The sequence below is a fragment of the Perca flavescens genome, chromosome 4 (assembly GCF_004354835.1).
Source record: "Perca flavescens isolate YP-PL-M2 chromosome 4, PFLA_1.0, whole genome shotgun sequence".
NCBI classification, from domain to species: domain Eukaryota; kingdom Metazoa; phylum Chordata; class Actinopteri; order Perciformes; family Percidae; genus Perca; species Perca flavescens.
This window is the reverse complement of record NC_041334.1, coordinates 30,889,050-30,904,840: the sequence shown is the minus strand read 5'-3', so window position 1 is coordinate 30,904,840 and position 15,791 is coordinate 30,889,050. Positions and strand designations below refer to the sequence as shown.

The following is a 15,791-nucleotide window of genomic DNA, read 5'->3' as shown; positions in this document are numbered from 1 at the left end:
TGCATTGTAAATTGAGACAGCTAGCTAGACTATCTGTCCAATCTGAGTTTTCTCTCACACAACTAAAACAGCTTTTGAACATACACGTTCCACCAAAACGAGTTCCTTCCCGAGGCTATTTTGCAGCGGCTCCGTGCGGAGCTCAGCGATTGTGATTGGTTAATAGAAATGCCAATAAACCTGAGCACTTTTTTCTCCCATCCAGGAATGCTGTGTGGACTAGCCAGGCCCTCCTCCGCAGCGTGTGGGGGAAGGTCTGGCAAAGCGAGACTGATGATTGTAGCAAACTGGCAAAAACAAATTTTAACTCACAATCCTGTTACTGCTGACTTTTTCCAGAGCTTCCAACCTCGTCTCATAGTCTTAATGACCAGATGGAGTATTCTCTGTTAAAAAAGCTCCAGAAAGAGCTAGTGATTTGGTAAGACTTTTTTTTTTTTTTTTTTTGTTAAAGCTCAAATAAACTTCAAAATCACAATTATTAGGCGCCTCAATTGAATTGTGTGTAAGTTTCATCTATTTACTTTGTATGATAAATATTTGTTGTAATAAATGCATTAATTATTAAATCAGTAAAATAAAGCATGTACAGAATGACATTATTGCCACTTTTGTAATTACAGTACATAATATCAAGTTCCTTTCAGCATGCAGCACAACATGGTGAATAGTTGACATTAAAAAATGTGTGTGTGTGTGTGTGTATATATATATATATATATATATAAACTACTGAGTAGTTAAGGAACACGCCAACTTATTGGGAGTTTAGCTTATCCACCGTAACCCCCAGAGTAAGACGAGTCAATACATACCCTTCTTGTGTCCGTGTGTGTTGTAACGCTGTCTGACGGCTCCACCAGTAGCTTAGCCTAGCACAGAACCTGCAGGTCACTGGTTCCAACTAGCCTACTGCTCCGAATAAGTGACAAAATAATGCCAACATGTTCCTATTTACATGTTGTGATTTGTAGAGTCACAGCGTGTACATAAAACAACGTAACATGAGACACAGCCACCTTCTAACCGTAAACAAACCGGGAACTATATTCTCAGACAGGCTTGCTGCGAGCATATCACTCCGCCCAAGTACTATATTCTTCCGCCTGAGAATATAGTTCCCGGTTTGTTTACGGTTAGAAGATTGCTGTGTCTCATGTTACACTGTGATTCTATAAATCGCAACATGTAAACAGGAACAAGTTGGCGTTATTTTGTCACTTATTCGGAGCAGTAGGATTGCTGGAACCATTCACCTGCATGTTCTGTGCTGGCCTGATGCCGCAGGAGCCGTCAGACAGCCTTAAAGCACGCACGGAGATGAGAAGGGTATGTATCGACTTGTCTAACTCTGGGGGTTACGGTGAATAAGCTAAATTCCCAATAAGTCGGCGAGTTCCTGTAAGAGGGGATAAATCATAATGTGGAATAGCAAAAATAGTTGTAGTTACTGTGCAATTGGGACAGCACACATTTAGAAAGTGCCTTGCTTTTGCTGCCTTCTAGCCCAGAGTGGTGTAAACAGTCAACTGCCTTAATTACACCAGCAGGTGAAATTGTCTTCCACTCGCCGTAGTGCCATTGCCACAGGACAAATGCTGGAATTTCAGTATTGCTGAATAAGGTATTTGAATGAATGTTAAAATGTCTTTTTCAGTGGATAGTTTTACTTCCACTTGTCTTGACTTTTGCTTGCAATTCAACTAAACATAAGCAATCGTTCATACTATCTTTTAATAAATGCACCTCAGTACTGCTGAAACATGTTTGAAGTGTTCTCACCGCTGTTGCATGCACACAGATGCTTAAAATAAGCACAGGGGCAATGTGTAAACCACAGGAAAGGTTTTGCGCCTCGGTGTTCCTTTGTAAGCCTTTCTCTGTAGGGAAGTGAAGTGAAAGGGAGAGGAGGTAGTTGGTAGACAGCAAGAGGAGAGTGTGTTTTATCTTTTGACTGGTATTGTTTTTTTTTAGTTACGGATATTCTTATCTCACTTTTTTCATTTAGTTCTAATAGTCACATGTAGAGGTGGATACATTATCCATACACTCAAAAAGCATTTAACAGTTTTACTCAAATGTAATTATTCAGCTCAATAGATATGTATTTCCCCCGCAGCAAGGATTAAAAACAGTGCAAACACAACTCACAAGCCATAATGGCACAATAAAAGCAGTTACAAATTAGATGGTAGAAAAAGCATCAGGCAGATAATCAGAAGTAAGTGAAAAGCAGGCAGAAGAGGAGGTGAAAAGTGCTAGTTAAAGCGTAACTCTCTCCAAAATGCAACCTAGGGTGTTTTTGTGAATACACCCGAGTCAAACTTTAGTTTAAAAGCATAATTAGGACGGAAATGCCACTTTTAAGATGTTTGACTCATATTCACAAGAAGACCCTAGGTTGCATTTTAGCGAGAGTTGCGCTTTAAAAAAAGTAAATGCTTCAATGTAATAATGACTATACAAAAAAATCTATCATGGATAGATCATAGATATAATTTATATGCTCTCAAGCTGCACAAAGTAGCAACAATAAAGAAATGATAGCATATTGCTAGGTATGTTTAATATTGTGGATGTTCTCACCCTTGCAGTAAATCTAGGTGGGTGCAATAAAGACATAAATTATGAAATTAACCAAAAACTCACATTATCCAGTATCCACTGTAACCGAGCAAAAAGAGATGCTGTGTGGCTTGAATTCAGTTGTGAGGATAGACTACTTTAGAAACTAATTTATCCACATGAAGAGATGCTGGAATGGTTAAACAACAGAAAAATCAGTGGAAAATGAAATGTGCAGAGTAAGGTAAATGTGCGGATTGCTTTAAGATGAAAAGCACTCAGATGAGATTGGACTGAGGAGGGATGCTGAGGTACATAAATTGATCTTTACCAGGGAATGTTTGTAAAAATTACTTAAAATTATATAAGAGAGGATATGGTGGCAACATGAGCATTTACTTCTTGTCCTACACCTTGTAGATGGCAGTTTTTCTTATACATATGTGGAGGTCAAACGTACAGTACTTTCCGGGAAAGCAGACTCATCACAGAGGTTGAAAGGGTTTTACTTTCTGGGTGGAAATGAACAGCGACAAGGTGTCAGGCCTGTGACTATTTCTGTCACTTGTCGGGTAAGTTGGTTAGCTTACCTTAGCTTAATGTAAAGATTGAAAGCAGAGGGGGAACAGCTCAACATCTCAAGCGCACTAGTTCAATCCTGCACAAACAGAAATGTAAAACACTTCAAAAAAGAGCCATGCTAGCTCTTACCCCTGCATCCAGTCTTTCTGCTAAACTAGGCTAATCCCCTCTCGGCTCTAGCTCCACACTCAACACAGACATACTCTAAGAGTGGTAATGTCAAGAAAGTAAATAAGCACATATTCCCCACGAATGTCATATTCCTTTGAATATTTTTTTTTAGCCACTGAACAAGCTTTTAACACAACACTGACACTGGCTTACACATCCAGCAGATATACGGCGCAACATTATCATTCATGTAGAATGTGTTTTTGGTCACCAGGCAAATGTAAGTCCAATCTTTGAGCTCCTTTTTTGGTCTCTACCAACATTTGAGGGACATATCTGTCTCTGTAGCTGCTAAATTCTCCACTATATGTTCACCAGCTAGTTGCTAACTTTGTCTGTCTGCCATTTGGTGCTTGACAAGTAATGATTTATCACAGCCTTTTTGCTAAAAAAGAAAAGAAAAAAAAAAGAGCTGCCTGCTGGCATTTTGCCTTTTTTTTCCAGAACCTAGTCTGTGTAGATACAGACAGGAGTGTCATTTTCCTAATTTAAAAATGGTCATGCTGTGGCAGCGTGAGGTACTTTTAAGTCATAATAATATGACAATTTTCACAATACTACTATAAGTGACTTCTATCAGGAATCACAATCTCTGTTTAACGGGATTCAGTCAATTCCCATTACCTAGGTTCTCAATTAGCAGACTTTATCTTTATCAAATTGTATTGACTACTTTGGAGTGGAGTACAAGCTGCTTTGTAAGCAGTCGTATTCTATGACTTTATTGCAAGTGCGGGTTGTGGTGCCTTTTCCATTTAATAGCTTTTGTAGCATTAGCACTTCATTGATCTGAACATAAGGAGACTCCAACCAGACTCCTGTTTATAACGTGTACAAGTGTGTGAGACAGCAAAGCAAATGCAATGTAATGCATGGTACAGGGTGGTTGGGTGGTCTGTAATGTCCTACTGTTGCTTAGACCGGCATAGCCATCCATCATCATCATCATCATCATACTGTATGTCTCTGCTCCCACAGGTCAGGGTCAGGCGGGATGGTATTTATAGTGGGCCTCGATGCCTCAGTCTGTCTCTGGTATGTGTGAGCAGCCTAGCTGAGAGGCACCTGTGGTGTGTGTGTGTGTGTGTGTGTGTGTGTGTGTGTGTGTGTGTGTGTGTGTGTGTGTGTGTGTGTGTGTGTGTGTGTGTGTGTGTGTGTGTGTGTGTGTGTGTGTGTGTGTGTGTGTGTGTGTGTGTGTGTGTGTGTGTGTGTGTGTGTGTGTGTGTGTGTGTGTGTGTGTGTGTGTGTGTGTGTGTGTGTGTGTGAGAGAGAGAGTTTTAATTTTGCACTTGTGTGCCCGCTGAAGCGCTCCAAATGAACACAGGCACGGGCCTTCTGCTGTCTAGCATGAGCCCAAAAGGGGACTAAAGTGCATGTGCGCCCCTCTTGTCCTTATTTCTTCTGTTTTCCTTCTGGCGGAAGCTGTGTGATGCTCTGTCAGCTTGTGTCACATTCAAAAGGCCATCCCTCTCACAACAGAACATGAAAGACTGTCACTTCATGTCGACGCACACTCACAGAGTAGAACAGAGTAGTAACAGAAGGCTGTTCCATACAATAGAGATTGTTTTTACATGTTTCTTTTTTTATAGTATTACATTTAGACTCCAAACAGATTATGTACAAAATATCTTTGTCTCACAGGGGACATTTTGTTTTCTCCCATCTGTCCTCCTTGTCTGTCTTATCACACAATCTTGTTCAGCTGGTGTGCACTTTGCATTTATCTCCGCCTCTTGCTCTTTTTCTCATATTTGAAAGACGAGCTGTGGCATGTTTGGAATTCACATCAGCCGCCGTGCACCTTGCAACACATCAGGGAAGAAATTAAAGGAACGAGGGTAGAAAGATGCAGAAAGGAGGTCAGAGAACACAGGTAAATTTGCTGCACAGACAGAATCTTGCGGCTGATATTCATCCTGTTAGTTCCACTTTGGTGTCAGTGCATATCTCAGGAAATGCCTTGGCATTTATGAACCACACAGATAAAGCCTGCTTTGTACCAGCCCTTAGAAGAATAAGACAGGAGTGTGCTCCAGTCCCACACACACAACTCAACATCACCCCCTGCAGGTTGCTAAAGGCTGTGTTTTGTTACATTACATTTTATAGGACCCATTCCCTGAAATGAACCGCCGCCAGCTAAATAAACAGGAGACGTGTAGTGTAGTAGACAGCATTGATTCACTCTATGCAGTGGTCGACGCTGATATGACCACAAGCAGTGTGTGCGGTATCAAGCAGGCAGGATGTTCTGTCAGAGATAATGGAAGCTTGCTTCTGTTGGCGCTTGAGGACTTATATATCAAACCCCAAAGAGTAAACGTAGTGCTCCAGAATTGCTTTGCTTAATTATATTTATATGTTGATTTTGACTATACAATGTTGCAATCTGTCCTTCCCTGTTGCTGTTAACATACTCGACTCTTCAAATGGTTTCCTTTCCATACCCTCATTTTCCTGCAATCCCCTCCATTCATTTCTAATTTTCTCTGTCTTCCTTATCCCTTTCCTCTGCCCACTCCAATCTTTCTAGTCCCCTTTTTATCTCTCTCTCTCTTTCTCTTTCCAGTAATGAGCCCTATGCACAGCAGCGTTTGTGTAATTAAAATGTGCACCATTCATCTGGGAGGAAGGGAGTCTCCTTAATCTACGTCAACCCACATTTTAGCCTCTGAGGATTTGCCTGCTGCTGTGTGCGCGCGCGCACACACACACACACACACACACACACACACACACACACACACACACACACACACACACACACACACACACACACACACACACACACACACACACACACACACACACACACACACACACACACACATCTCAGTTTCACTCGCTATCTCTCTCGACACTCCCACCGCCATTCCTCATTGTTTAAGCACAGCTGTGCCCTGCCATGTCACATTTAGTGTAAGCTAACAGAATGCTAGTGTTTTTCGTTGTTCAAAGAGGGCGAACTGTGTTTGATGAAGGCAGTTTGTTAGATCTTGTTAGAGCCGTCGCCCTCTCACAACTGCCTGCTCCTGAGGAGCTTGGGTATCTCAAGGTTTTTACATAGCATTGTTCTTATAACAAACACAAGTTTTATCAAGTTTTAAGTTATGTCTAAAAGTTCTTGCCTCTCCTTATAAAGGATAAGAATGATTCAGGAGGCTCATTTTTAAGATTAAGCACTTGGGTGTCTGTTATGAGTTCCTCATTTTACTGTAGTTCCATTTTTGGTCACTGGGGAACTACTCTGTGCTTTGCACTAGAGCCTTTGTGTCACGGTATGTTCTCTTGGCCAAGGAGGCTGACACACCTCTGTGTATTTGTATAATTTGTGGATGGGTCAGAGCATGCCTAGCATGCAGTGTTGAGTGAACAAATGCAACCCTTAAGCTGGTAGTTTCTATATGTTATGCTTAGCCTACATCCTTTAAATTATAGGACCGTATTCCAACCACTTTGTTGAAGGAAATGAGCTGCTGATTTCAATGAACTCTGATACATTGAAGTTAGTATACAAATCTCCCACAAGCCAAGAGAATATGTATTTCATATAGCCTGGGGGTTAGTGTTTTAGCCTGGTTTTACAACCAGAGTCAAAGCCAGTTGAGCTCTTGTGCTAAGTTGATTAACATTTCTTGTGTAAACCATCTGGACTGGCATCTGTTTACTGAGGTCTCCACCAGCTGCAGTAAAACTTTATTCTGATATCAGCAGCAGATTATGTACCGAGGCATTTAGATATGCTTGCTATTTATTTATTTATGCAGTATTTCAAGTTTCTGATGAAATCTAAATTATGTTTTGGCCTGTCTTCACTTCACCCTAGATGAATGTCTGGACTTGTCTGATCCAGTTTTGTTTCTAATCGTGTACATTTGTAAACCGCAATGAATATTAAGGAGGACTGCGTAGACTGTGGGTGATGTTGTTACTATAAAAATCAGCTCCATTGTGGGAAATGTTGTAAAGAAGAAGTCGGCTTAACCTCTGTGTTTTAAACACAGGAAAACCTCTTAGAATAAGTTCCCAATCTTGCTGACTTCCCCTTTCACTGGACCAGAAGTAAAGACTGCACCTGTCTGTTGGTTGGTTTAATACAAGTTTTATCATACACCAATTAAATTATAACTATTGATGATGTTGTTTCTGCCTCTTTAATTCTATGGGTGTGTTTTTTGCTACTACCAAGTAAAGGATGAGGGCGCACACACACACACACACACACACACATACACACAGTAGCAGGCTGCAGTAGTGTAAACAGTGGGCTGTGCTGTGTCCATAATGAAACTTTGGAATGTGCTGCTCGGGCTTCTGAACGGAGTCTCTGGCATGTTAGCCATGCTAATCATGCTAATGCTAAGTTGGGCCAAGTGGATCTGGTAGTGATCTGGCTCTGCTTCTGCTGTGTCTCCTCTCAGTCTGGGAAACATTGCAGTTTAAGTAACTTCTGTACTGATGATACTCTGCTCTATCTAGCATTCATTATCAGGTTAAAATGTACAAATATAGTTGGTCTCCTGATGACATCCTGTTGTGCAAAAGAGATTATATCTTAATAATCTGTTCCTTAATGTATGTAAAGACTGAATTGAATTTAGCATCAAAACATGGTAAAAGTGAATGTGAGTCATGAGTAACCTAAGAAGAGTGTGCGCTGACATTGCGAAGGAGGGGCTGATAAGACCTTTTTATATACCTTTGGGATACCACTCCTTTAGTTGGGCAAGCCTCTGTTGATAATAGCTCTGCTTGGCCTCAAGTTTACTCATTTCACAACATTGTCCTTCACCTGCTGTAACTTGCTCAGCCTGCCACAGACAGAGACTGTTTTTCAGTCATTTACGTGAGTAATGTCTCTTACTTGAGCTTCCAGGCAGCTGGGTTGGAGCTGGTATAGCTGTGTGTTTGTTTGTTTGTTTGTTTGTTTGTTTGTTTGTTTGTGTGTGTGTGTGTGTGTGTGTGTGTGTGTGTGTGTGTGTTGGGGGGGGCATTCATTTGAACCCGTCCCCCTCTCTACCCTGATCCTCTCCTCTGCTTTCAGTTGCACCCAACTCTTCCTCCTCCTCCGCCTCCTCGGGTCTGTCTTGCGCTCTTATGCTGATGGTAGAGTTAAGAAAGGCAGTTCCTGCCTGGTAGATAGTATGTTTGGGTTTCCTCCTTAACTTCTTCTTTCTCAGTATTATCTCCTCTTCACTCTCTTGGGTGTAACGTCTTGTCTTTTTCTAAGGTACGTATCATCTCCATGTTACTTTAGCTATGGTTTTGTCTTTCTTGCCCCGCTGCTTAATTTTAGGATGGAGCTTTGGAGTAGTTGGTGTTTGGAACATCTTAGCATTACTGGCAATATTGCAGAATAACCTTTAGAATATTCAAAACCTCTCAATAAAGTGCAATTTGAACCTTTTCAGTAAGCTGCGATTAGAAATAAAACTTGGTTGTACTTGCGCTGTGTACATTTGCTGTGTAACTATGGTTCATTTAGTTTTGTCTAGAAATTATCATTAGTTTATGAACTTCATTTTGACAGCGCCATTGTTCTTAACTCACATATATTGGAGCAAATGGAAAACATGTAATTACATTCATTTTGTGCGAATAGTTGATTTATAAAAGACATTTCTTGTTAGATTAAGTTTGTTTAATTTAGGGTTTTATTTTTATTTAGGACTTGTGAAATTCTGCAAGAGAAACGAAACACTGCTGTGGTGAGTGAGTGCTAAAATAAGCCAAAGTATTCAGTAATGCACTCTGCGCTCTTCATTAAATCCCCTATAATGCTATGTGTCCTTCTACCTGCTGGTCGGGAGTGCTCAATTAGTAGTTGTTTTCTTGGCCTGTGTTCCTCTCCAAATACTAAATAACCCCTTAATGCAGTGATGGTAACTGTTGTTGTGTAGATGGTAAATATGAGCATGCATACCTGGTTGCAGACTTGACAGCGCCTCTTGGATTTTAGACTCCAGGCAGACAGGGGTCAATGAGTAACCAAAGGAGTGGCTATGACAGTCTGCATGATTTAACTTTACAACTCCACCTCCCATGATGTCGGTGCACATGGGCTTTTGACAGATTGCGAAAGAGGCTGTAATTCTTTTTTCCTGTATGTGTGTGTAAATGGAACTGGTGATGAGTTTTGCAGCACTATACTGTGCTTTCACCCAACATTGTCTGGGAATATAATTAGCTTCAGACCTGTGACGATAAAATCTTTGTTTTGTATTTCCGCAGATGCTTTGTTGGCGGACCTTGAGTCCACAACATCCCACATTTCTAAGCGTCCGGTCTTCCTGTCTGACGAGAGCGCCTACTCCTTCCCTGTTGGAGGTCAGACCAAGCAAGACCTCTGCTCTCTGCCCCAGGTCCCACCCACTCCATCTGAGCTAAACGGACTTGATGAAACAGAGGTAAATGCTCACATACATGTTATTATACAATTATTCAATTAAAAACATTGTTTAATTTACTCATGAATAAAAGTGTAAATGAGTTGCTACATTTGTGAATGGTCTTCTGAATACTATATAGTGACTTCACTTCCTCTCCTCAGTCCTTCAGCTCAGCTCAGAGAAGTCCCTGGTCTAGAGATAGCAGCAGTCCAACTCAACCCATTGGTGAAGAGGACCACGTATACAGGTAGGACCTGGAATCACGTTAGTTGGGTCAACAATTTATAAACAGTCTTACAACTTATAAAAAGTGAGGGAACTCTTTGGGAATATAGATAACTTTACTTGGCAGCATGTCTGTGAAAAAACCCTACCATATTTTGCTAATTATAGGGAGAACATTAAAAGGGGGAGTATGTGTGTGTAATCTATTTGAGAACCACAAAACATTAGATCTCCATTTGGATTTGGACTCATCTGTGAGCCAGAGACACTCTCTAAATGATGCCAGTGTCAAAATATAGCAACACTCTCAGTCCATAGTTCTTTTGATGAAACATATTGGTTCTTTTCTCTACTCTGTACAGTTTCCCTAATAAGCAGAAGAGTAGTGAGTCATCAGCCATGAACTCATCCTTGGGCAGCAACCTGTCTGAGCTGGACCGCCTGCTTTTGGAGCTTAACGCTGTCCAGCAAAGCACTCCTGCCTTCCCCACAGAAGGTAAACAAAGATTACTTTGCTTGTGTTTCTCGGATGTCACTATCTAAATTTAGCATGATTGTTTTTGTGGTATTTCACATGGATTGTCCCTTCTCTCCTCTGTATTTTGGTGTTTGGGGGTTTACGAAATGATAAACTATGCACTGTGGATCCATGAAGGAAAATAATTTAGCTTTTTCTTTCTGTAATAGAAGAAGCAGCTCCCCCGCTGCCTGCCAGCAGCGTCATCCACCACGTCCAGGAGAATGGAGTCTCTACTGTAGGCAAGGCTGCTCCACCTGTATTAGAGAAGCCCAAGCGCAGTATGGCAGCTCGGGGAATAGAGGATGTACGACCAAGTGTAGAGAGCCTTCTGGATGAGCTGGAAAGTTCTGTGCCCTCACCCATGTAAGCGACAAATTATTAAACCAACATGGAAATGATGCCGTGCATTAAGCTGTTTTAAATTAGTGCTCATAAATGTTATATTAACATTTAATGTGGAGCGCCCATTTGTTAATTGTGTTCTTTCTTTCTTTAGTCCGACACCATTGATTGTGTCAGTTGGACAAAGCGATGGACAAGAGGAAACGCCAGCACAGCAGCAAGCCAGAATGTCTGCCTCCTCTGCCACACGAGAGCTGGATGAGCTAATGGCCTCCCTGTCTGACTTCAAAGTCCAAAGCAATGTGAGTATGGTATTGGGTAGATTGTGGGTCATCACGTTTGCGTATTGGATGGAGGATGTCTATTTTATGCCATTGCGCAACTGTTGAAGACTATGCTGCACGACTGTTAAATTCATTGTAGAAACTAGGATCTAGGATCAGACTAATTTTATTCAGTGTCTTTTCCATATTTGTGGCTTTGTAATGTCAAATTGATTGCTTCTGCTGGAGTGTTCCACAATAGAAATGTTGAAGTTTTCCTACAAATGCATTTTCAGTTCTGCGTCTCTATTGTTTTCATAGCTTGTACTTGCAACGGCATAAATGTAGTGGCTCGTGCTTTTATTTACCTCAACTGAAGAAAGAATTATTTCTTATTTTTAACCTTTCCTTTATTTTGAACCAACTTTTGTTTGTTCCAACAAAATATTTTAGAACCGACCAGAAATTGACAACCACCTTTTAATTTCAAATTTACTTTGATTTGTCACGCTTGACAACCATATACCAGATGACATTTAGATTTTGTTGTTCTACATTTGTTTGACTGTGCATTTTTATTGAAAGCTTGCGTTCACTGAGGAAGTTGTGGGGTTGACGTAGCAAAATCAACATAAGTCTGTTGATAACATAATGCAATCCAAAACAATTTCCCATTAAAACCCATTAACACATAGCAATAAATGTTATCTTTGTGAAGATTACAATGTTAAGTCTGGTCACTTTTTTAGATTTTAAGTGATTGTGCATGTCTGAGGTAAAACATCAAAACTTAATTTGTTCAAATAAACAAATGTTTATTTTAGTTTCATTTTTGTAGTATTTTAGGAACGATTACTTGAAGACATTGAGTGAACTCTGCCCATGCTTGGCTTTGTGTGTGAGACAACTTTTCTGTTCATTCCCTTCATTCTCAATGTCTTTTTCCTGGTCTTTTTCTCTTTTCTCTACCACTGTTTATGTCTTGTCTTTGTTTGTACGTTGTGATCATTACGTCAATGCATCCGATTCAGTCTGGTTCTCAGTTGTCTCTGAATCAGGAAGCTGTAGACCCTTCCTTGGTAGCTGGTTCTCCACAAACCTCCCAATCTATTGATGCTAGTATTGGTTCAGTAGATACTCTTCTACCTTCTAGTTACACTACTCCTTCCTGTACCCCTCTTCCATTGGAACTCCATATAGATGAAGATGGTTGTTCAGCCCCTACGTCTTCAGATGGTTCCACTGTAGTCATTGCATCGTCCAAGAGCCTTCAGTACTCCCAGGTCCAACAGATAGATGATGGTAGCAGTGTCACCTCTGAGATCTCTCATGTGGAGAGCCTCAGTATCTCCAGTACCACAAAGCCTGCTAGTCAAGCTGAAGTCAACAGCCCTACATATATGTCAATTAACGCTAGTAAAGTCTCAAGTACACTTGGAAAGAGCTTAAGCCCAGTTACCGTTGGCAGAAGTTTTAGTCCAGTAGTTGTTTCCAAGAGCCCTAGTCCTGTTACTGTGTCTATAAACCCCAGTCCCATTCTTAGATCCAAGAGTCCTAGTCCACCTGATCTTCAATGCTCCAATCTAAATCAGTCTTACAAGAACCCAAGCCCAATCCCTAAAAGCTACAGTCTTGTTCCTATAAATCATAGTCCAGAAGCTGCAAAGAATGCTAGTCCAGTCACAGATACAAGGATTTCAAGTCCAGTTCCAAAAAGTGTGAGTCCAGTGACAGTCCCTAATCTCTCTAGTGCAGTAATTGTCTCAAAGAATTCGAGTCCAGAAACAGTTCCCAAGAGTGCTAGTCCAGTTTCACTTCCAAGACTTTCAAGTCCAGTTCCAAAGATTGCAAGCCCTGTGACAGTGCCTGATATCTCTAGTTCAGCAAGTATACCCAAGAGTTCTACTCCTGAAACATTGCCAATGACTGCTTGCTCAGTAACACTCCCAAGGATTGTAAGTCCAGTGACAGTTCCAACGAGTGGAACTGCATGTCCTAAAAGTCCTGCCTCAGTCATCAGAAAAAAATACACAGTTTCCAGCACCAGCAGTCCCAGAGCTTCACCAGTTTTATTTGCCGATGTACCATCAAATAGCCCGTTTCCCCCTCTTACAGAAATGCAGGGAGGTGAAATGCTGGATTTAACATGGCCATGTCGGGAGCCTTTATTAGATGATGCTTTAGACAAACTCTTAGCCTCCGACTACACCCAACCGAGTGAGAACCAGCCACCTGCTTCCATTATGCTCGGAGATGAAGACAGGTCTTGGGAGGAGGAAGACGGAATTTACCCTGATCTCAGTCGAGAGGGAACCCTGACACCCATGACTGAGTCCAGCTGGATGGATGAGTGTTTCACCCCCTCCACCTGCCCCGGGACACCAGATGCAACGCTGGACCTTCCCACTCAGCAGCCCTCTGCTGTCGAGCGACTATCTGCTTCTGGCCAAGTAGGACACTCAACTTGACTCTCCCAAAATAAGCTGCTGGTAAAAAGCTAGAGAGACTTAGGTACCCCATGTGGTCTTTCTATTATTTAGCCATGTGGCCTAAGATATTAATTATCTCTGACAATAATGGCAGAATGGCTGTGTTAGATAATTGTTTAAGCCGAGTTTATCTCTAGTTGCAGAAATAAGCTTATTTTGGGGGAGTAGCTCCTGCAAGTACTCAAGGAGGTGTGCAAAAGTAGAAAAATACAAAGTGTATTGATGAAGAGAAATTCCTCCAAGTATGTGGCGTGATGCATGTGGTGTCATTGCAGAGCAATTACAAAATGGCTTGAGGGAGAAATCTTCCTGTAGAGACTGTGTGGCTGATGTCGAAAGCTTTGCTGAAAATATGTTTCCGCACGCCCCTACTTGCTTTGGTTGACATTGCTGTGTTAGTCACAGGGCGTGGCCTGTCATGTTTACGCAATCAGTGGATGATGCAAAAAAAATTTTTTACTGATGGTGTCAATACATAGACGGTAGGATGGATATGTTTATTTTTTAATGCATACTGTATGTATGTATATAATTGAAAAACATTCAAGAACTTTGCTTTGATGTTTGGCCTTGCTTTGGCACGTGCAGACTTATGTACAAGCATTTTGTGATATACCTGCGTTGTCTTGACCTCAGCTATCCAGCATGCCTAAATAGTTTTAAGTAGACTTGACAGTAGAGAATCAATTAAAAGGAATGGAAAGCTGTGCTTCTCTTTTGCGGGCAAATTTGATTGGATACACAAGTGCCTGACAAAAGTATGTTCTTGCTAGTACTTGAGCATTTTTTTTGCCACTTAAATGAAATATCCTGTGCTGGGCCTGTCCTGCTTGTGTTTGTAACCCAACATGGACTTTGTGGTGAATGGCACAACCCCACACCTCCCTATATCATCTACTCTCCAGCTCAAGTCTGTTATCCGCCGCACCAAAGAGACCTCCAACGTGCATCCAATGTTCAGGGAAGGAATGTTAAGACGTAAAATGGGACCGGTCATTGTGAATAAGAGCAACTCGCAAGACCGACTCATTGAGGAGCTACAGGGGAAACTGGGAATTGGGCGAGTGGAGCGCAAGCGTAAGCAACAGCCAGATGATTGGATGACGGAGGGAGTCATCGTCATGTCCAACCCACAGCGAACACGGGAAGAAAGGGTCCAGCCATCTGTGGATAAGGTAGACGTTAGAGGCGCACAGCAGGAGTCAGTGCTATTCAGTGCTACTCTGGGACCACATTAAACCAAGAGTAGCAAATGATGTCCCTCTGATGGTTAGCTTATGCTACTTTGGCCTATGGTCAATAAGTGAACTGACAAATATTAAAAAGATATGATGTTTCATCATATCAACATAAAAATTGTATTTGTCTTTGGCAGTCACTATAAGCAATTTAGTTTGTTGAGACAATTTTGTTACTATTACCGTTTCCTTTTCCTCATTCTGACCACTGTATTTGCACTGCTCTCTTTGCTGTTTCCTTTTTCCTTCTTTCCCCCAGATCATCATCCCTCCAGAATCACCTGCCCCACAGAGAAAAGTCCTCCCCCCCCTCCGCAATCTCCCCCAGCACCCAAAAAGCCATCCCAAGTCAAGCATACTCCTCCACCACTACCTCCTCCGCCTCCAACCCCTCCCCCTCCCCCTCCTCGAGAACCTACCCCTCCTCCCCCCAAGGAACCTACCCCTCCTCCCCCCAAGGAACCTACTCCTCCCCCTAGGGAGCCCACGCCTCCCCCTGTACAGCCCCCTCCATCACCTAGCCCCCCTCCCAAGCCTGTCACGCCACCTCCCCCTCCCAAGGTCTTTGTATCAGTGGGTTGTCAGACCGAGTATAACCCCATCTTCCCACCAATGCAGGCACGGATCACCTTTCTTCATCCTTCTCTTCTCTCACTTTCTTCTAAACTTTGAGTTGTTTTATTTGAGCGTTTGCAGTTTATTTGGTTCAAATCCAAGCAGTTGGAACACCCCAGCATTTATGTTAACTACTGTATATAATCCATCTGGTCATTGACTCTGTTTTTGATCCCTGGTGTCCATTTGTGCCAAGTTGCAACAGGTAACTCTTTAAAAGCTTTGTCTGAAATCTAGTCAGTCCAGGTTATGAGGGGTGCTGACATTCAGGCTGGAGAGACTGAGCCCCTTTTCTAATTCTGACATATGACGGCGCCAAGGGCTGTGTGTTCAGAGTGGAACGGAGAGTTTAAGAGCTTAGAGGAAAGAGGAGTGTAACCCCCCCCCCA

General features: G+C 41.9%; 1 protein-coding gene across 3 annotated transcripts in view; it reads left to right on the top strand.

The window, feature by feature from the left end:
* The window catches only part of LOC114553666 (paxillin), a 30,961-nt gene that overhangs the window by 8,946 nt on the left and 6,224 nt on the right, over positions 1-15,791 (top strand). Inside the window, exons 2-8 of one of the 3 annotated variants that reach the window (XM_028574997.1) lie at positions 9,553-9,728; positions 9,872-9,957; positions 10,298-10,431; positions 10,623-10,818; positions 10,952-11,099; positions 12,092-13,510; positions 14,455-15,140. In XM_028574997.1, coding sequence (XP_028430798.1) covers positions 9,553-9,728; positions 9,872-9,957; positions 10,298-10,431; positions 10,623-10,818; positions 10,952-11,099; positions 12,092-13,510; positions 14,455-14,787 — 2,492 coding nt within the window. In that variant the 3' untranslated portion in view covers positions 14,788-15,140. Of the gene's footprint in view, positions 1-9,552; positions 9,729-9,871; positions 9,958-10,297; positions 10,432-10,622; positions 10,819-10,951; positions 11,100-12,091; positions 15,141-15,791 lie in introns of those variants that run through there. The other 2 variants (XM_028574998.1, XM_028574999.1) reach the window with 2 other exon arrangements.